This window comes from Saimiri boliviensis, chromosome 6 (assembly GCF_048565385.1).
Source record: "Saimiri boliviensis isolate mSaiBol1 chromosome 6, mSaiBol1.pri, whole genome shotgun sequence".
In the NCBI taxonomy this organism is placed as follows: domain Eukaryota; kingdom Metazoa; phylum Chordata; class Mammalia; order Primates; family Cebidae; genus Saimiri; species Saimiri boliviensis.
This window is the reverse complement of record NC_133454.1, coordinates 101,251,090-101,273,712: the sequence shown is the minus strand read 5'-3', so window position 1 is coordinate 101,273,712 and position 22,623 is coordinate 101,251,090. Positions and strand designations below refer to the sequence as shown.

General features: G+C 38.1%; 1 protein-coding gene and 1 pseudogene across 2 annotated transcripts in view; both read right to left on the bottom strand.

Moving 5' to 3' along the window:
* QSER1 (glutamine and serine rich 1) overlaps positions 1-22,623 on the bottom strand; it is a 90,073-nt gene that overhangs the window by 4,612 nt on the left and 62,838 nt on the right. For both annotated transcript variants that reach the window (XM_074401286.1, XM_010333173.3), the window contains exons 8-12: positions 21,519-21,736; positions 10,949-11,086; positions 7,548-7,645; positions 2,658-2,810; positions 783-878 (exon numbers count right to left, since the gene is read on the bottom strand). In XM_074401286.1, the coding sequence (XP_074257387.1) occupies positions 783-878; positions 2,658-2,810; positions 7,548-7,645; positions 10,949-11,086; positions 21,519-21,736 (703 nt within the window). The remainder of the gene's footprint in view (positions 1-782; positions 879-2,657; positions 2,811-7,547; positions 7,646-10,948; positions 11,087-21,518; positions 21,737-22,623) is intronic.
* On the bottom strand, positions 19,108-21,512 carry LOC104650484 (heterogeneous nuclear ribonucleoproteins C1/C2 pseudogene; annotated as a pseudogene).

Below are 22,623 nucleotides of genomic sequence, written 5' to 3'. Positions count from 1 at the left end.
GCCAAATGACAAATTTTGGAGCTGGTTCTGCATTTTAGAGCATTGCAAATTAGTCAACCTATTTTGCATCACCATCTTTGCTTTCTCCTTTGCTATATAAACGTTAGATTTATGAGCATCTTTCCATACCAGAGTACTGTCAAACACATTAGATAAAGCCTTGGGCCAACTTAACCCTTTTTAATTAAAAGAAGGACAGTGCTGGTCAAATAAGGTAGTATTGTCTACAACCCTTTAACCTGTCTGTGGAAATTAATGTTTATATCCCATCCATGAGGTGATATTTTGTCATGTATAATTTCTGAACAATGTAAAAGCTATAATTAAATTTTAACTTTTAGTTTTTCATGCCAAGGCATAAAACCCCATTTCTCTGCAACTAAGTGGGATAAGGCCATTCTAAATAATAAGTAAGGCAGCGAGATATCAAAGCAATGACTGAAGTGAATTAAAGCAACATCATTATACACTGTGAGAGAACAAAATGCAATAACACATCATTTATTATGGCGATGTAAAGCAAGCACCAGCAGCTTCAAAACATTACCAACTATAGCTCCTATTAAGAGGTGGTGAGTCTCAGGTAAATCTGAGCACAAAACATAGCAGAGAGATTCAGAACTACAGATCATCAAGTCACTATTTACAGAATACATAGGCAAAATATATACACACATGTATTTCAAAATTCTCTTTAAAACATTCAAAAATACTATAGGTAGAATCTCCTTAATATTCTGAAAAACATACATTTCATTTTTAAATAAATGAGAAGAAATTACCTCATCCTTACATATCAGATAAACATGATATTTATAATGATGGAGTGAATGATATAAAGAATACAACTGTATTTTCTCTGGATCGACAGCAAACTCCTATAAAAAGAAAAAAGTTTATAGATAGATTTCATGGAGTATCTGAGTAAGAACACTTTGAGGAAAATAAAGTCTCAATGGCAATGTTAAAAATGACTTATATGGGTAGGTATTAACTTGTGTTAATATGGTGAGACTTATTCAAAATACGAACTTAAATTATATTTAAAAATCTTATTTATCCTGAATATAAATATATATTATTGAAACTTAAGCATTAAAGGAAAATTTAAACAATAAACATATGAGATGATTTATAAAATAAAAGCTCCTTACAATCTGCTTCAGAGCTAAACAAGGTTAATAGCATGTTAGGTATTTTTTAATGTTTGCCCCCTAGGTATATCATGTACGTTAATGACACTACTTTTGCAATGAGAAGGGAATCATACTATACATATTGTACAGCAACTTTTCTTCTTTCTTCCAACTTGTTTTTTGACCTAACTAAAAATTGGCTATTTTTTCATTTAGTACATATAGCTGTCTCTCCCCAACCTCCCCAAATATAAACTATATGAGGGTAGGGACTTTTAACCAGTTTTCACTGTTGTATCTCTAGTACTTATAGCTGTATTTGGCATACTGTTGGCACTCAAATTTTTTTTTTCAAAGAATGAACAAATCTATCTCTTTATAAAAAGCACATAGAATGACATTAGGTGGCTCTTTATTTAACCAACCTCACACTGGTGGCTATTTAACAAACAGCAATAATTGGACTGCTCTTATAAACAATTCTACAATGAGCGAAGGCATGTATTTTTATGCATTTGTGAATCTGTTTCTATGGAATATATATATATACATATATTTTTAGGCAGTGTCTCATTCTGTCATCTGGACTGGACTGCAGGGGTGCAATTTTTTTTTTTTTTCGTGACAGTATCTCATTCTGTCACCCAGGCTGGAGTGCAGGGGTGCAATCATGGCTCACTGCAGTCTCAACTTCCTTGGCTCAAGCGATCTTTCCCGCTCAGCTTCACAAGTAGCTAGGACTACAGGTACACGGCAACATGCCTGGCTAATTTTTTTTTCTCCCTCCAGGGTAGACATGGGGCCTTGCTTTGTTGCCAAGGCTGGTCTTGAACACCTGGGCTCAAGTGATCCTCCAGTCTCAGCCTCCCAAAGTGCTGGGAGCCACTGTGCTCAGCTCTGAATACATTTTTGCTGTGAAGTTGGTATGCTGACAAACTGTTTTCTGAAAACATTATAACAATTTATACTGTTTGAAGATGAGCAAATTCCAATTTTAATGACTTTGCAGATATGAAATAAACATTTCATCTTTTTACAAAATGTGTTGTGCACACTCACTTATCTCTGTGCCTGCATATCCAATTACAAATATACTTGTATTACAGGTATTAGATATGTTAATGGGTTCGAATTAACCATTTCACAATGTATCCACATTTCAAAACATTTTGTACATAATAAATATATACAATTTAAAAAATAAAAAAACTACATGAGATCCAATGGGTTAAAAAAATTTAAAATACCTACAAATATATAAACACAAGCATGAGATGATTTCTTCCATATTAGTTAATTTAATAAATTTGTGAGCACATATTATATGCCTGATGCTATGCTACAGAAAAAAATAAGTAACACTGCATCCCTGTTCCTCAGGCCAGAGCTGCTTATTCTTACCTGAAAAACCTTCACACTTAATGACAACATAGTAAAACATTTGCTTGTTTCAATGTTTTACGTTGCAAATTGTATTCACAATTGGAAAAGGTAGTTACATTAATAATCAATTACACTTACTTGTGCAGATTTAGTGGTTGTTTTAGAAGTCCTTAGAGTTTTCTTATTATAAGCTTTGCCATTCATTTTGATTTTAGAAATAGAAGTTCCTCCACTCTTTGCTTTAGAATCTCGAGTAATTATTGTTAGTTCAGGAAAACTTTCCAAAGCATTCTGTAAAACAATGAAGCAAAATAACTGACACCAAAAGAAAACTAACCTAAACTACTTCCAGCTATCTAAAATTTAGACGTGTGTGTGTGGACAAACCTCTGTTTGCAGAGGGGTGTGTGTATACTGATGGGATGTGGTAAATATTTATATACACATATACATACATATACATACACAGGGGAGTTAAATATGGTCACAAGTTGTTTGCAGCTCTTCCTATTGGATATGGAATATATTTCCCCATTCCTTGAATGTGACCCAACTCTATGACCTGCTTATTTAAGCTATAGCACACCACACCACACTAAGAACCCTGAACAGGGCAGAGTTCTTTTTAGTAATGTGTCTCTGGCTTCAAGGAAGGACAAAGAGAGACCTGTATGTTTCACCAAAGCCCTACCACTGAAACCACTGCTTGCCCCCTGAAATGTGGCTGGGCCTTGCTGTAAAGAAATCATCTGCCTCTGGTGAAAATGAGGACAGAAGAGAAGTGGCACTGTAGTGCTTCTCTGGCTTCACTATTTCTCTTGCTTATTTTGACTGCCTGACAAGTACCTGCAAGATAAGATCCTAAAACAGAGCATGATGGGTTTCTGATAGTGGTCCTGTGGCAAAACCAATTCCACTCCATCCTTTAAAAGTCATTGGTGGCCAGGCATAGTGGCTCATACCTATAATCCCAGCACTCTGGGAGGCCAAGGTGGGTAAATTGCTTGATGCCAGGAGTTCAAGATTAGCCTGGCCAACATGGTGAAACCTCATCTCTACTAAAAATACAAAAATTAGATGGGTGTGGTGGTACATACCTGTAATCCCAACTACTCAGGAGGCTGAGGTAAGAAAATTGCTTGAACCCAGGAGGCAGAGGTTGCAACGAGCCAATATCATACCACTGCACTCCAGCCTGGGTGACAGAGTAAGACTCTGTCTCAAAAAAAATAAAAACAAAAAAATAAAAGCCATTGGCATATCTATGGCCTTACCTACTTGGCAAATCATCCTGCCTGACTGAAAAGCTACAAACAATAACTGAATGATACTTGTAGCTACATTTAACTAGTTTGATTATGACTTTATAAATTTTTTTTTTTTTTTTTGAGACGGAGTTTCGCTCTTGTTACCCAGGCTGGAGTGCAATGGGGCGATCTCGGCTCACCGCAACCTCTGCCTCCTGGGTTCAGGCAATTCTCCTGACTCAGCCTCCTGAGTAGCTGGGATTACAGGCACGCACCATCATGCCCAGCTAATTTTTTGTATTTTTAGTAGAGACGGGGTTTCACCATGTTGACCAGGATGGTCTCGATCTCTTGACCTTGTGATACACCCGCCTCGGCCTCCCAAAGTGCTGGGATTACAGGCTTGAGCCACCGCGCCCGGCCGACTTTATAAAAATTAAATTGAGCTCCTAATCATTTATTTTGACACTAAAAATGTTGAAGTCCTCCAATTATATTTATGATTCAGAATGCAGTCCTCGTTCGATAAGCTCAACTGTTTTATAAACAGTTACAACCTTTAAAGCCACTCTTCTCCAAACTCTTCTATTGTTTCCGAGTACCTGGTATTGGGGCCCTGAAAATGGTACCTTTTTTAAAAATAGGCAACCAAAATTTTTCTTGGTATAAGTGTAGGAGGGAACTAAATTTCATTTGATAGAAACAATAACACTTTTGGCATTTTCTACCAGAGGGAGCTAACATCACATTCTAGCTTCATTCCTTTCTCAGATTATTTGTGCTCTTATCATATACTCTGGTGTTTTCAATTTAAAACATGCACAGACTTGACAGTTTTTGGATCCAGAATTACTATTTGCAACAAATAGAAGTAAGACTAAAGATTCTAAATTTGGAAACAACACACATTAAGTCAGTGGAGATGAAAGAAGAAAATCAAAATCTTTCCAACTACCACAGATGCCTAAAATAATCTGAAGTACACTGATTTCAGAAAAAGGTAGAACACATCATTACCTTGAAAAGGCTTCAGGACTCCTCACATCACCAAGATAAAGCACACTAATTATTTATAAAGAACAGAAAATCTTTCTTAATCTAGTATTTGTAATGTTTTACTTCAAATCATTCTAACTTTTAATATTATATAATCTGACTTTAAAATGCAAATTGCTAAGGCTGGGCATGGTGGTTCACACCTGTAATCCCAGCACTTTGGGAAGCAGAGGAAGGCAGATCACTTGAAGTCAGGAGTTCAAGACCAGCCTGGCCAACATGGTGAAACCCCATCTCTATTAAATTATAAAAAATTAGCCAGGTGTGGTGGCCGGCACCTGTAATCCTAGCCACTCCGGAGACTGTGGTAGGAGAGGCAGAGGTTGCAGTGGGCAGAGATCGTGCCCCAGCACTCCAGCCTGGGAGACAGAGTGAGACTCTGTCTCAAAAAAAAAAAAGAAAAAGAAAAAAAAAGCAAATTGCTTTATGTGACAATTATCAGAATTAATAACTAATAACAGAATTAGGAATCTTGTTAGAGAACTGGTTTGACATTTCTATAGTGACTAGCCAAACCTAGTAATTTTTAAGATTTAGTAAACCTTTAGAAAATACCTATCTAAAAGTGTTCCTTTGTCTCCACAAAATATGGTATTCCATTTATTTGAAGGCAGCAGTTAAGTAGAAAACACTGGACTAGGGCCAGGCGCCGTGGTTCACACCTGTAAATCCCTGCATTTTGGAAGGCAGAAGCAGGTAGATCACTTGAAGTCAGGAGTTCGAGACCAGCCTGACCAACATGGTAAAACCCCGTCTCTACTGAATATGCAAAAATTAGCTGGATGTGGGTGATGCACGCTTGTGGTCCCAGCTACTTGGGAGGCTGAGGCAGGAGAAACTCTTGAATTTAGGAGGTGGAGATTGCAGTAAGCCAAGATCGCGCCACTGCACTTCAGCCTTGGGGACAGAACAATACTCCATCTCAAAAACAAAAACTGGACTAAAAGTCAGGAGACCACATTCTTAGTACTGGATTTTTTACTAGCTTCTAATTTTTTTTATCCTCCTGCAAGTACATGGCAGTGAAGAATAGATGACTAGTACGATAGCTTAGTGTCATTTAATTTTGAACTCAATCTAATGGTCTCCATTTTCACCTAATTGAAGTCAATATTTACTTTTACATGGAGTTCACATAAAATAGGGATGTGAAAAAGTTAAACAAATGTATAATATTTTTACCATCAATTAAAAAATGTTCCCCAAGGTAGATATAATCAAATGGTTCTCAATGTGATATTCTACTTTGAATAAAGCTAGGGAGTAATCACTCTGTGATTCTCTACCATGTGCATGTTAATAAATTTGCGTGCTTTTTCTCCAACTGAAAAAAAAAAAGCTCAGTTGGGCACGGTGGCTCATGCCTGTAATCTCAACACTTTGGGAGGCTGAGGTGGATGGATTATCTGAGGTCAGGAGTTCAAGACCAGACTAGCCAGCATGGTGAAATCCCGTCTCTACTAAAAATACAAAAATTAGCCAGGCGTGGTGACGGACACCTGTAGTCCCAGCTACTTAGGAGGCTGAGGTGTAGAATCGCTTGAACTCGGGAGGCAAAGGATGCAGCGAGCCAAGGTCGTGCCACTGCACTGCAGCCTGGGTAACAGAGTGAGACTCCATCTCAAAAAAAAGAGGCTAGAACATTTTTAAACTTTAAGTAGCTTCTATGATAATTATCTAAGTTTAGATTAGCTTTTTTCTATATTTCTGATAACACCAAAACCAGTTTATATTGACAAGATATATATTAACAGAATTACACATATTTCCTACCCTCATTGTAGCGAGAAATTAGAGATCTGGAGAAACCGATAGGGGTTGCAGGAGGATTTTATTTAATGTGATTACCGCCTTAGCAGAATTGCTTTTTAATTTTGAGCAAAGGACAAAGAAAATGGGGTGCCCTTTTACGCATCTAGGTGGTACTGGATGACAAAGCGAGGCAGGTTTTACAGAAGCCAGAACAAAGAACAGTTAATTAACTTGTGACTTGTTTTGTGATTCACTTTACATTTGAAAAGCAGCATTTTGAGAAACACATTTTGCAGTTTTGAGCCTCTTTGCTTTGTTACCTTGCAGCTGGTGTTCAAGAAACACAGGAACTTTTAGATGCCTGAGAACTTTGCTAAGACTGTGGGGTGAATAAGTTTAAATGGTTTACAGGGAGGCAGTTAATATTCTGCCTTAGACAGAGCTGGGGAGGTATTACATTAAACAGCACACAACACAGCAAAATTTACTTTATTTTATAGCAACTACAAATTGTAAGCTTTTGTTTTACTATTATGGCCATTATTTAATTCCCTCCTTCATTATAAAAATCACTGTTTCCTCTGATACTGAATAAACGAAGTAAGGGGGATTTTGATAACTGTGCTAAGGAAAAGCTAATTTTAATTACAGATGAAACATGAAAATTTTGAAAAGTGTTACAAGAAAAACAAGATTAAAATACAGTAGTTTAAAGGAAATACTTTCAGAGAACATTTGGAAATTATTTTGTAGATGCTATAATAGATAACTGTAAATGCCTAAAAAGTGGATATAAGTGGAGAAAAGCAAATGATTAACACAAAAGACAAACTAAATGGACTTACAATAAATAAAAATCAAATTCTTAGTGAAAAATTTTGTAAGTGAATGATTTTCATAAATTTTCCTTCCTATTATACTTAAGACTATGATTGCCATTGAGTTTTGCTAATAAGTCATCAGAAGGAAATACCTTGAATGATTGATCCAAATGAAGATTCAAAAGAAGTCTCTTTCGGTTATCATTTAGCATGCCATCTATTTTTTTCATATGAGGTAAAAGTAGCTCATCTGAAACAACATCATAATTTAACAGGATAAACTATCAATACTTTTTTAAAAATGAAACTTTTTCTCAAAACATATATCAAAAGACACTAAATTCATTAGCATATGTAAAATATTGATTGCAAAACATTGTACATGAAGCTTTCTGAACAAAGGTTAACTTGAAAAGTAGATTTATAATAGCAAGTGAGAAAGAGGCAGGTCAGTATGGTGATGGCATGAGCACTGTATGAAGATCCAAAGTCCTGGGTTTTAGCTGAACTAGAACTGCTGGATAACCCAGAAGTGGATTTTAACTGAATACAACTGATATGTGGCAGCTATATGACCAATGGGCAAACTGCCTAATTTCTAGAGACCTCATTTACCCTCTGAACAATCTGAACAATCATAGTACAAAATACTAACTGATCTAACAAAACTCGACAAAGTGATATTAAGTCACTTTAATTTGAAGCAAAGAAAAAGCAGGGGAAGAAAAATGATCAAAACTCGGTACCAAAAATATGAATATAAATAGTTATTTTAGAAAAAAAGGGAAGAGTAAAATTATGACAAAGATTCCTATTCAAAGCTTTTGGTTTTCAATTTTATCACTCTGAATTTTGAGCCCCATTAAGAAAAGCACTTTTAGAATATAATTAGTTTTGGTACAGCATTAAACATTTTAGATTATTAGACTCTTAATTTGTCAGCATACTAATTATATTTTATAATACTAACTGCCTCTAATGACATTTCTGGAAAAAAAAAATCCCCAGAATCCAGGTCACAAACTTCACAGCTAAGTAAAATGATTGTTTACATAGTCTTTCTATTAGTAATTAAATCTGTTCTAATACTGTATTTACATTCTGCAAAAATAAGTTTTAAACATTTATAACTTAAAAATAATAACCTTAAATATTTTTCTCCCCTTATGTAAGAGAAAAATCAGAGAATACTGATAAACAATTAAAAAAAAAAACATATAACCAGAAATGACTATTACAAAGAGAGGCATATTTTATGATGCAAGGAATTTAACATTTAATACCAAAAATGCTGACCTGGGATTAACTGAGTTTTAATCATGGTTCTTCAACCTTTAATTTGTTCCCTAACTTTAATGTCTTTTGAACTTTAGTTTACAAAAATAAATGTTTTAGACTGGGTAATATCTAAAATCCCTTCCAGCTCCACATGACTCCAAAATGACTGATATACAGGTTACTGTCTCTGATTATGTGGTAAGAAAAGCACTGGACCAGAAATTAGAAGACTTTTCCTTTTAATCATTTCTCTGCCATTTTCAAGTTTTTGGCCCTTAAGCAAGTCATTTAACCTTTCTGAACCTGTCTTAATCCACAAAATTGCTAAGTTGCTTTAAGGTTAAAATAGAATATGTGTAGGGCCGGGCACGGTGGCTCACGCCTTGTAATCCCAGCACTTTGGGAGGCCGAGGCGGGTGGATCACGAGGTCAAGAGATCGAGACCATCCTGGTCAACATGGTGAAACCCCGTCTCTACTAAAAATACAAAAATTGGGCCAGGCGCGGTGGCTCAAGCCTGTAATCCCAGCACTTTGGGAGGCCGAGGCGGGTGGATCACGAGGTCAAGAGATCGAGACCATCCCGGTCAACATAGTGAAACCCCGTCTCTACTAAAAATACAAAAAATTAGCTGGGCATGGTGGCGCGTGCCTGTCATCCCAGCTACTCAGGAGGCTGAGGCAGGAGAATTGCCTGAACCCAGGAGGCGGAGGTTGCGGTGAGCCGAGATCGCGCCATTTGCACTCCAGCCTGGGTAACAAGAGCGAAACTCTGTCTCAAAAAAACAAACAAACAAACAAAAAAAATACAAAAATTAGCTGGGCATGGTGACGCCTGCCTGTAATCCCAGCTACTCGGGAGGCTGAGGCAGGAGAATTGCTTGAACCCAGGAGACGGAGGTTGCAGTGAGCCGAGATCGCACCCGCCATTGCACTCCAGCCTGGGTAACACGAGTGAAACTCCATCTCAGGAAAAAAAAAAAAAAAAGAAAAAAGAAAAAAAATAGAATATGTGTTTAAGTCTGTGAACATAATAAAACAGTATATAATCATGCACTGCATAATGACATTTTTAGCAATGATGGACCATTGGTAGTTCCATAAGATACAATGGTAGTTCTGTAAGAATATAATGCCATATTCTTACTATACCTTCTATTTTTTTCTTTAAAAAAATCTTTTAAAAAATTTCAACAGCTTTAGGGATACTGGTAGTTTTGGTTACATAGATAAACTATATAGTGGTGAAGTCTGGGATTTTAGTGCATCCATCACCCGAGTAGTGTACATTGTACCCCAGTAGGTAGTTTTTCATCCCTTACCCCCTTCTCACCCTCTCCCCTTCTGAGTCTCCAATGTTCATTGTACCACTCTGCCTTTGTGTACCCATAGCTTAGCTCCCACTTATAAGTGAGAACATGTGATATCTGGTTCTCCATTCCTGAGTTACTTCAGTTAGAATAATGGCCTCCAGTTTTACCCAAGTTGCTGCAAAAGACATTACTTTTCTCTTTTTTATGGCTGAATAGTATTCTGTGGTATATATATAATACATTTTCTTTATCCACTCATAGGCTGATGGGCACTTTACAAGTGGGTATGGAATAGGTTGATTCCATATCTTTATAGTTGTGAAGTGTGCTGCAATAATACATGTGCAGGTATCTTTTTGGTATGATTTATTTTCCTTTATGTAGATACTCAGTTGTGGGACTACTGGTGAGAATGTAAATTAGTGGGACTGCTGGTGAGAATGTAAATTAGTACAACTGCTATGGAAAATAGTATGTAGAGTTCTCAAATAACTAAAAGGAATATGTTAATTGGTATAACCCGATGCATTTACTGGTTTAATAATAACTGATTAGAAAATAATTGCTATGATGTATCTTCTAATAAAGATACAAGTATATGATTTTAATCTTTATGCCACTTTTATCTGGTTCATCTTTCCAATTACTGGAAAATAGAATATATTGACATACAGACCTTCCATGTAATACCAGTACTTAGTAAACTATGAGGATGATTAGGTTCTAGAATTGGAAGAAACTGGTTAGTAGCTTTACAATTTTCCCATGAGGAGAAAGCAATAAAAGTTTAAATATTCAGACAATGCATGAAAATATATAACCATTTTATAGAATTAAGATGCTATGTATTTAACTCACAGTTTATAGGTATATATTACACAAGCCACATACAAACATATAACAGACAAGATTTATTTAATTCCAGAAAGTACTATCAAGAAAGAACTACTTAGAAGACTGTACCATTGCTCTTCTCTAAGGCTTGCATTGTGTCAGGGTCCAAGGCAATGCTAACAAGCAATTCCATGTAGCTCTTAAAGGTTTCCTTCATTGCTCTTGTGTTCAAAAAGCGAGTGACAAAGGGAGCTGGAGGATCAAATTCTGGGAGGGAGAAAGGGTTCAATATTAAATTTTCCTTCCCGACAATTTTAAAAACACTTTTCCCTATAATGAGATCCTAGAAGCAGATTGCAGATACAATTTCTTCAAATTCAAGGCTTTCTCACCTTACCTTTAAAAGGTCAGAGATTCTCAAAGCTGGTTTGCACATCGCAATCACTGCAGAGCTTTGTTAACCATAGAACAAAAAACCAGGTTGCTGGACTTCCTAAAACAGAATCTTTGGTAGTAGTAGTGGTGATGAAGCTTAAGTATTATACTCTTAAAAGGCTTCCTAGGTGATGTGTGTGCATGTGTGTTCTTTGAGAGTTTTGCTCTTGTAGTCTAGGCTGGAGTGAAATGGTGCAATCTTTGCTCACTGCTACCTCCATCTCCCAGGTTCAAGTCATTCTCCTGCCTCAGTCTCCCAAGTAGCTGGGATTACAGGCACACACTGCTATGGCCAGCTTTTTTTTTTTTTTTCTCGTAGTTTTATTAGAGGTGGGATTTTACCATGTTGGCCAGGCTGGTCTCAAACTCCAGACCTCAGGTGATCTGCCAGCCTCAGTCTCCCAAAATGCTAGGATTACAGGCGTGAGCCACTGTGCTTGGCCCTTCCTAGGTGATTCTGAAGCCCAACACCAGAAAAAGTAGACTGGGTAAGAAACTATTTGTTTTCTGCAAGATCCCATCACAGACATCTGCTGCCAGGTGGTGCTACTCTAGTCTTGATGGTTTCTCTATGTTGAATAGTAAAGAAATCATATGACATCCAATGTATGAGTAATACATAGATTTCCTTTGTATTCCTACACATAAATTACTATAAAATTCTTGCCTGTGACATATTAAAAATTTTTAAAGTATGCCAGATGCAGTGGCACGTGCCTGTAATCCCAACACTTTGGGAGGCCAAGGTGGGAGGACTGCTTGAGCCCAGGAGTTCGAGACCAGCTTGGGCAACATAATGGGACACTGTTTTAACTAAAAAATAAAATAAATTAGCCACATGTGGTGGCATGTACCAGTATTCCTAGCTACTTGAGAGGCTGAGGCGTGAGGACTGCTTGAGCCCAGGAGGTTGAGACTGCAGTGAGCTGTGATAGCGCCACTGCACTCAAGCCTGGGAAACAGAGTAAAGACCCTACCTCATAAAGAAAAGAAAAAAATTGTCTTTATGTAAACACAGCCTGTGCACAGAGGAAATTTCATTCTAATCCAATGGGAAGAACTATGAGATTAACTTGTTGGGTACAGTGGTGCACGCCCGTAGTCCCAGCTACTTGGCAGGCTGAGGTGGAAGACTGAGCCTAGGAGTTCAAGACCAGCCTGGTCAATACAGCAAGACTCATGTCAAAAAAAAAGGTTGTTTCAATTTCAATTTTGACTTTTTGTATTCAAATATATAATCAAGTCACACCCTTAAATAGCAGTTTTTAAAGTATTTTTAATGTTGGGGGTATACAGTGGTGGGGGGAGAGGGAGAGAGAGATTGATTGTGTGTGTTTATATATATATACAGACACACACACACACACACACACACACACATATTTATATATGTATTTTTTTCCCTTTTCTTAGAGATGGGTTTTCACTATGTTGCCCAAGCTGTTCTTTAACTCTAAGCCTCAAGTGATCCTCCTGTCTCTGCCTCTGAAACTGCTGAGATCAGCTGTAAGCCACCATGCCTGGCCTATAGTAGGTGTATGAATTTTAAACAGCAGTTCTTAAAGTATGGTCCATGGACCCCAGGGGGGACCCCGAGACCCTCTCAGTGGTCTCTGATATCAAAACTGTTTTCATAATAATATTAAGATATTATGTACTTTCCTCACTGCATTGCCATTTATAAAACTAATACTGGGTAAAACTGATGGTGCCTTACCACGAATAGAGGCAGTGACAACAAACTGTACTAGCAGTAATATCATCTGCATGACTTTGTCATGTCACTGCCATGTATTTGAAGGGAGAAAAAGGCAGTTTCACTTAGGAATAGTCCTAGGGGCTGGGAATGGTGGCTTATGCCTATAATATCAGCACTTTGGGAGGCCAAGGTGGGAGGATCGCTTGAGGCCAGAAATTCAAGACCAGCCTAGGCAATATGGCAAGATCTCATCTCTACAAAAATTTTTAAAAAATCAGCTAGGTGTGAGGGCATGTGTCTGCAGTCTTAGCTACTTGGGAGCCTGAGGTGGGAGCATTGTTTGGGCCCAGGAGTTTGAGGCTACAGTGAGCTAAAAAGGTGCCATTCTGCTCCTGCTGGTGATAGAAAAAGACCCCATCTCTTAATTAAAAACAACCCCAACAACCAGATAGTTTGAGGGCCAGGTGCGGTGACTCATGCAGGACAATGGCTTGTGGCCAGGATTTTAAGACTAACCTGGGCAACATAGTGAGACCCAGTCTCTACAAAAAATTTTAAAATTAGCTGGGCATGGTGGTGTATACCTGTAGTCCTAGCTACTTGGGGGACTGAGGTGAGAAGATTGCTTTGCCAGAAGTTTGAGGTTGTCGTGATTGAGCCACTGCACTCCAGCCTGGGTGACAGAGTGAGGCCTGTTTCTAAAAATAAAAAATTTAAAAAGAGCTTGGCAACATGACAAAACCTCACCTCTACTAAAAAATATAAATATACTTAGCCAGGTATGGTGGCACACATGCACCTGTAGTCTCAGCTACCCAGGACACTGAGGTGGAAGGATCAGCTGAGCTTGGGAGACTGAGGTTACGGTGAGCCATGATTGTACCACTTCACTCCAGTCTGGGTGACAGAGTAAGACCTTGTGTCAAAAAAAGATAAAATAATAGCCCTCGCTGAAGCAATAAAAATGATTAATTTTATGAAATTTCTAGAACAGACATCTTTTTAATATTCTGTGTGATGAAATAGCAGGTACAGATAAAGCACTTCTGTATAAGTATAATGGGAATGACCAGGAGGAACACCCATACAGTTGTTTGAATTACAAGTTGAACTAGTTACTCTTTCTTCCAAGAAACACCATTTTTATTTGAAAGAATGACTTGACATATAGACTATGCATATCCAGACTTGGGTATTTGGCAGACATTTTCTTAAAAATAAATTAAGAGAATCTGTTTATTCAAGGAAAACAATTGACGGTATTTGTTGCCAATGATAAAATTTGAGATTTCAAGTGAAAATTAGAATTCTGGACATCTTCTATCCCCTCTGTGAGTTTAACAGCTTCCCAATTTTTAAAGACTTCATTAATGACATCATTCATAGAACTGATGAGTATTATTTTTTGATAGTGTAAAATGAAATACCTTAACATAAGAACTAGAACCATAAAACTCTTAGAAAAAAATATATGAGTAAATCTTTATGTCCTTGGATTTGGCAGTGGATTCTATGTGAACAAAAGCTGAGCAACAAAAGAAAGAAAATAGGTAAATTAGGCTTCATCAGAATTTAAAGCTTTTGTGCATCAAAGGACATTATCAAGAAAGTGAAAAAGATAACCTACAAAATGGGAAGAAACATTTTCAAATTATATATCTAATTAAGGGTTTAATATCCAGAATATATTTTTTAAAACTCTACAACTTAACAACAAAAAGACAAATAACCCAGTTAAAAAATGGGCAATGGATCTGAATAGACATTTCTCCAAAGAAGATACAGAAATGGCCAATAAGGGCATGGGAAAAATGTTCAACTGAAATTCAAACTGAAACCACAATGAGATACCACTTCACACTTGCTAGGATGACTTTTAAAAAACACACATTACAGAAAATAACAAGTGTTAGCAATGATGTGGAAAAATTGGAAACATCATGCTTTCCTGGTGGGAATATGAAATGGTGTAACCATGTAGAAACAGTTTGTTGGTTCCTCTAAAGGCTAAACATTGGATTAGTATGTGACAATAGTAATAATTCTGCTTCAGGTATATGCCTCCAAAATTGAAAGTAGGAACTTAGATACTTGCATGCCAATGTTGATTACAGCAATTGTTCAGTTAGCCAAAAGGAGAAAATAACCCAAATGTCCATCAATAAAATGTATAAACACACAACAGAATATTATTTAGCTATAAAAAGGAATGAAGTTCTAGTATCTCCTTTAACATGGATGAACCTTGAAAACATTTTGCTAAGTGAAAGAAGCCAGACACAAAAGGAAAAATATTGTGTAATTCCACTTATATGAGATATTTAGAATGGGCAAAATCACAGACACAAAAAGTAGATCAGAGGTTCCCAATAGATGGAGGAAAGAGTAGCAGTAGTTGTTGCTTAATGGTTACAGTTTCTGTTTGAGACGATAAAAGTTTTTGAAATAGAGGTGAGGGTTGTAAAACCCTACAACCCTCACCTCTGTGTATTTCATTTTACAACCCTCATCTCTGTGTATTTAATTAATGCTAATAAATTGTATACTTAAAAATGGTTAAAAGGCAAATTTATATTTAACCACAGGGTTTCAAAGTGTGAAAAAAATAAATTATTGAAAGATCTGTACCACTGAGCTAACTAATATTTTCACATGACTAGTGAACAATGTTATATAAACACTCATGGATGAGAGATATATAAAAGTTAAGACAAACCAATAGATTTTAATGTAATAGCATGAAAACTCAAGAAACTACTAATTGTCAGTATCAGGAGTGTTCATAAGTATCTGAGAAGGCAATTGAAATCTTCCTCCCTTTCCTAATTACATACAATTGCCTTCTTAGTTAAGTATGAACATTCTTGATACTTTAGCCAAATTAACATATAATAACAGGCCGGGCGCGGTGGCTCAAGCCTGTAATCCCAGCACTTTGGGAGGCCGAGGCGGGTGGATCACGAGGTCGAGAGATCGAGACCATCCTGGTCAACATGGTGAAACCCCGTCTCTACTAAAAATACAAAAAATTAGCTGGGCATGGTGGCGCGTGCCTGTAATCCCAGCTACTCAGGAGGCTGAGGCAGGAGAATTGCCTGAACCCAGGAGGCGGAGGTTGCGGTGAGCGGAGATCGCGCCATTGCACTCCAGCCTGGGCAACAAGAGCGAAACTCCGTCTCAAAAAAAAAAAAAAAAAAAAAAAAAAACATATAATAACAAACAACGAAGAAACAGATATGCACTCATCTTACTAAATAATGTTTTGGAAAGTGTAATTGTCTTAAAAAAACTCACATTAATAAGTAATGGGTTAATTTTAAATAAATATTTTAAAACTTTGTTTGAATTGGTATTTAGTAAATATCAATAGATTCAGCACACAAAAACCAAAGTATCTGGAACCCTCAACATGTTTGAAGATTCCATTGGAGTCCTGAAACAAAGGGTCTGAAAATCACTAGCCTATACATTTATGTTTATTATCAACATCTGACTTCCTAGCCCGAGAATGCAAAACCAAGAAAAAGGGCACTAAAAATGTTTGCTTAACTTTTGGTGACACCTAGTGGTCACTCAAATTACCAATGGAAAAAAATTTTATCTTGTCATTTGATGAAACTATTATCGAGAGCAAATTCAGAACCCAAACATTTTTATTCTAAGCAGTAGGCATGACTGCTAACTGCAAAAATTATGAATAATGCCTTCTATACATATTAGAGGCACTGAATTTCCTTATATATTGTGATGTATGTATTTATTTTTTTCAACTTTTGCCACCTGGGTTCAAGCAATTCTCCTACCTCAGCCTCCTGAGTAGCTGGGATTACAGGCGCTTGCCACCATACCTGGCTATTTTTTTGTATTTTCAGTCAAGACGGGGTTTCACTGTGTTGGCCAGGCTGGTCTCAAACTCCTGACGTCAGGTAATCCACCTGCCTTGTCTTCCCAAAGTGCTGGGATTACAGGCATGAGCCACTGTGCCCAGCCTGATGTAAATATTTCTAAACAACCATTCACAAATAGCTTTGTTTATTTATTTATTTTTTAAAGAGACAGGGTCTCGCTGTGTTGTCTAGGTTGGTGTTGAACTCCTGGGATCAAGCAATCCTTCCTCCTGAGCCTCCCAAGTAGCTGGGAGTATAGGTGTGTACCACTGCACTTGCCCACAAATAACATTAAAAAATAATACATTTAGACTGGGCACAGTGGCTCATGCCTATAATACCAGTACTTTGGAAGTCCAAAGTGGGAGGATTGCTTGAGCCCAGGAGTTTGAGACCAGCCTGGGTAACACAGTGAGACCCTGTGTCTACAAAGATAAACATTTAAAAATTAGCTGGTTGAGGCCGGGCGCAGTGGCTCACACCTGTAATCCTAGCACTTTGGGAGGCCGAGGCGGGTGGATCACGAGGTCAAGAGACCGAGACCATCCTGGTCAACATGGTGAAACCCCGTCATGGTGGTGTGTGCCTGTAATCCCAGCTACTCATGAGGCTGAGGCAGGAGAATTGCCTGAACCCGGGAGGCGGAGTTTGCGGTGAGCCGAGATTGCGCCATTGCACTCCAGCCTGGGTAACAAGAGCAAAACTCCGTCTCCAAAAAAAAAAAAATACAAAAAAATACCAACAACAACAAAATTAGCTGGCTGTGGTGGTGCCCACCTGTAGTCCCAGCTACTAGAGAGGATGAGGTGGGAGGATCACTTCAGCCTGGGACGTTGAGGCTACAGTGAGTCATAACTGCACCTCACTGCAGTCCAGCCTAGGCAACAGAGTAAGACCTTAACTCAAAAAATTTAAAAAATAAAAAATAAAAACAGTAACTTTAAAGTAGACTTCAGCACTGAATAATTTCTTTCAGATAATTTCTAATCAGATAATTTCTAAGATAATCTCTCAAGCAATGATACTTGCAATGTTAGAAACCATATTGGTTGGGCACGGGGGGCTCACGCCTGTAATCCCAGTACTTTGGGAGGCCAAGGCAGGCAGATCACCTTAAGTTAATAGTTCAAGACCAGCTTGAGCAACATGGAGAAATCCTGTCTCTACTAAAAATAAAAAATTAGCTGGGTGTGGTGGCACATGCCTTTAATCCCAGCTACTCGGGAGACTGAGACAGGAGAATTGCTTGAACCCGGGAGGTGAGGTTGTGGTGAGCCAGGATTGTGCCATTGTACTCCAGTCTGGGCAACAAGAGCAAAACTGTGCCTCGGGAAAAAAAAAAAGAAACCATCTTGGACATCAACTTCAACCACAGCCCCAACAACTAATTCATTCAAGTTCTGCCAAGATTACATCCTGAATTTCTGAACACTGTCCCCTCATCTCCATCCCTGCTGCCACTACTTAGGTTCAGACTCAGTTTATGCCTGGATTATGTCTTGTAATTCAAATTCAAATTTCACCAAATCCCTCTCATTTGCTTATAGGATCCCAAGCTTTTTAGCTTTATTGTGGCATACAAGGTCTTTCATCATCCCTTCCTCTTTTCTTATAGTCAGCTTTATGTTCTAGAAAAATAGGGGCCAGCAACCTTTTAGGGCTATAGGTAAATATTTTAGGTTTTGCTTGTCATATGGTCTCTGTTGAACTACTCAAATCTGCTACTGTAGTGGGGAAGCAACTGTATGGAAATATGCAAATGAACCAATGTGGCTGTGTTCCAATAAAACTATAAAAACAGGCAGAGAGTCAGATTCAGTTTGCAAGCCATTTGGCAACCTCTGTACAGACTACTGAACAACTTAAAATTTCTTCTTTATTTTTCCTCCAAATTCCTGGTTTAATAAGGACTTGTTTATTTTGAGAAAAAAAGGTCCCAAATATCAGACTGTTCACAAAAATAACCCACAGTATCAACTTTAGAAAATAAATCTTCAAGACTGTAACACTAATTATTTTTCTACAGGATGCATTTGACATGCCAACGTTCATTCACAAAAATACATGGTTACATTTGTGTTGAACTGCCCCATACAGCACACTAATGTTGGGGTATAACACACATATTTCTAACTCAAAGCTGCTTTCAGGAGCTACTCAACTAAATAAGATTGCCTTTGCAGTTAGGGAAGCAACTACTGAACTTATGTATGAAGGAAATGAACTATACTCCCTACATAACAAGAGATTATTTTAGAGACAGTTGATAAAAACAATACATCCTTTTTATTGTTAAGTCATAAGAGGTATCAAAATTAAAACCAAAAATTACAGGGTAAGACTTAACAAAACTACTAGGAGTGTCCAAGGAAGTGAAAATGAGACTAGGCACGGGGAAATATGAATTAATGTAGATGGGAAGGACAAGGATGGAGAGAGCAGTGAGCATATGCTGAAGATACTAGAGGTGAGGATCTGGTGAAAAATTTGATCTTAGACACAGGATAAGGGGATAAGATTTCTAAACTCCCACTATGTGCTTAAGGGTCATCCTCGCCATTGGCGCTGTCTCTGTCATCCTCTCCTTCCTCAGTCTCTTCTTCATCATCCTTGATCAACTCCAGCTGGTCACCCCCCATCTTCATTATCATCATCATCATCCAGTAGGTCCCCCTCCTCAGCAGAGTCATCTGCACCTGCCTCAGACTCCATCTTCACATTAGTCTCATCTTTCTTCACAGAGCTGCTGCTCGGCTCCTCTTCTGACTTACCATTCTTCATCTCTACTGCTTGTTTGCTCTGTTCCTTTTCCATTTTTTTCAGGTTTTCCAGGAGAGAATCCACTTTTTGTTTTATCTGGGTCAACTCCTTTTTAATGGCCTGAAGGTCATCTCCTTTCAACTTTCCATACTTGGAAGATCCCTGCTGTCCACTCTTGGAATTGAAGTCACTTTTGCCCCCTTGTGAGGTGTTTCGTGATATATGCTGATGTTTCGAGGGCACTACATCCTGAGCAATAGGAGGAGAAGGAGGTACACGTGCTGGGTAACTGTACATCTTACCATAATAATCCCATTGAAAGTCATAGTCCAAGTCAAAAGAGGAGCTGAGTAGAGGGATGGAGAAGCGTGTTCTGTTACTGACCCATACATCTCCACTGCAGATTGTTTCACACCTGCTTTTCCTCAGTTCACTTTTGGCTCTGCAGCCAGGTTAATACCTAAAACCTGGCCAGCAATTATTCTGCCATCCTCTCCTGCTGCAGCAGCCTGGGCATTTCTCTCATTAACATACTGAACGAAGGCAAAGCCCTTATGAACAGAGCAGCCCACAGTTTTGCCATTCTTGGAAAAGATTGCCTCCACATCAGATTTCTTGATCACAAGAGTGTTGAGATTCCCAATGAACACACGGGAGTTCATGGAGTGAGGATCTGTCTTGTTGGTAACATTGCTGGCCACTGTGTTTGATGATAAGGTTTCTCACAAAGCTGAAAATGGAGCTGAAGATCAAAAAAACTCACTCAAGCAAAGTTCCACTAACATATATTTCAAGTGTTTTGTAACCAGGAGGGGTAGGAAGAAGACATTCGATTCTGAGTCTTCTACTTCCAGGTTCTACGTGGAGAAGCCGACTGCTGCTTGAGGTTGGCAACGCGACTACAACCACTCAGTCGTCGTCTCTTCACCGAAATTTCTTACATATACCACACACCATGCTTTGTGTGCTGGTACATTCTTATGTTTTATAACTATCTCAGTTTTAACTTCTAATATAGTAAATAACAATAGATATACCTACATAAATGCTTTTTAGATCTTCAATAATTTTTAAGAATGTAAAATGGTTCTAAGGTCAATAAGTTTGATAACAGATTTCAACCTTCACATTTTATAAAAAAAGAAAAGTAAGAGAGGATAGCCTACCTTAGTCATAGGTACATGGTTAGTTAGTGGCAGATACATAGTAGTATGTACTTTATATATTAAATAATATAGTTGTATACATTATTAAATTTATTACTATATTATAGTTTGAGCTCCTCTTTCCTAGGCTTATTCTTTTCTTCTTGCATAAACTTAGACTCAAATGTTTAGAACTAGGCTGGGTGCAGTAGCTTGTGCCCCTAATCACAGCACTTTGGTAGGCTAATGCAAGAAGACTGCTTGAGCCCATCCTGGGCAACAAAGCAAGAACCCACCTCTTAAAAAAAAATTAGCTGGGCATAGTGGTACACACCTATAGTCTCAGCTTTTTGGAGGCTGAGCTAGGAAAATTGCTTGAGCCCAGGAGTTTGAGGCTGCAGTGAGCTAGGATTATGCCACTGCACTTCAGCCTGAGTGACAGAGAGACCTTGTCTCAAAAAAAAAATTTAGAACTAGATGATTCTTAGTAATCATCTGATCTAACCTCCATTTCATTCAAAGAGTTGAGATAACTGGCATTACCTAGGTGAGTTCTGCCTTTTCTATTTACAAGGCTGCATGTGTGGGCCAATTGTGCTTCAGATGGTATGTTCAGGGAATGCGAATTACTTTCATAAAAATCTAAGCAGAATTTATTAGGTAGATAAATTCCCTGAAAAATAAATACATATTGAATCGTCAGCATCACTGCTCCTCGCCACTCATGTAGACAATCTAAAGTTATCAGGGTAGTCATTTCATGGAAAACTCACCCTCATCATCACTACTACTAGTATGGATCTCAGGAGATGAGTCAGATTGGGATGATGAAAATTCTTCTTTCCATTTTTTACGTTTCTTTGGTGGTGGCTCAGCCTTTACTTTTAGCTGTTTAACTTTGGGTTTCATGGAAGGGGCTTTTGTAGTTGTAGTTTTTGATGTTGGAGGATCAGAAGTTTTACTGCCACTACTTGGCTTAGCTTGAACAGTTCTGCAATGTTATAAACAAACTTCGTTAACACACTGAAATCTTGTTACTAAAATGAAATACAAAAACAGAAGAGAATCACAGAAAAAGTTTATCTAATTATCCTCACCAATACCTCCAAAATATACAGCCCAAGTGTTATACATCTCAATAGTGATTCCCATAAAATTTTCTTAAAATACATTGTTTTTTGTCAATAGCATTCAATATTCAGTTATTAAGGTTCCTTATTTCTACTTCTCCATTCCCCTCCTTGATTTAAGGATTTATTTCCCAGAGACTATGAGGCTGTACAACAGCTGACCAATGGGCTTAGGAAGGTAATAAATGATATCCTATAACTACCACATCTAGCTCTGACCCTAAGAAACTTCACAGGCTCTGGTGGTGTCAGGTTTTGATGTAGAAACCCAAATGTGGCCAGGCACAGTGGTTCAAGCCTGTAATCCTAGCACTTTGGGAGGCCAAGGTGGGCGGATCAGCTGCTCAGAAGTTTGAGACCAGCCTGGCCAACATAGTGAAACCCCACCTCTACTAAAAATACAAAAATTAGCCAAGCTTGGTGGCATGAGCCTATAGTCCCAGCTACTCAGGAGGCTAAGGCAGGAGAATTGCTTGAATTTGGGAGGTGGAAGCTGCAGCAAGCCACTGCACTCCAGCCTGGGCAATAGAGTCAAACTGTCTCAAAAAAAAAAAAAAATCCCAAATGCGTCTGTCCTAGAGGCAGGCCCTTAAGATTTGCTCTATGCCAGCTGAGTATGGTGGCTCAAGCCTGTAATCCCAGCACTTTGGGAGACCAAGGCGGGCAAATCACTTGAGCTCAAGAGTTCAAGACCAGCCTGGGCAACATGGTAAAATCCCATCCCTATAAAAATTAGCTGGGCACAGTG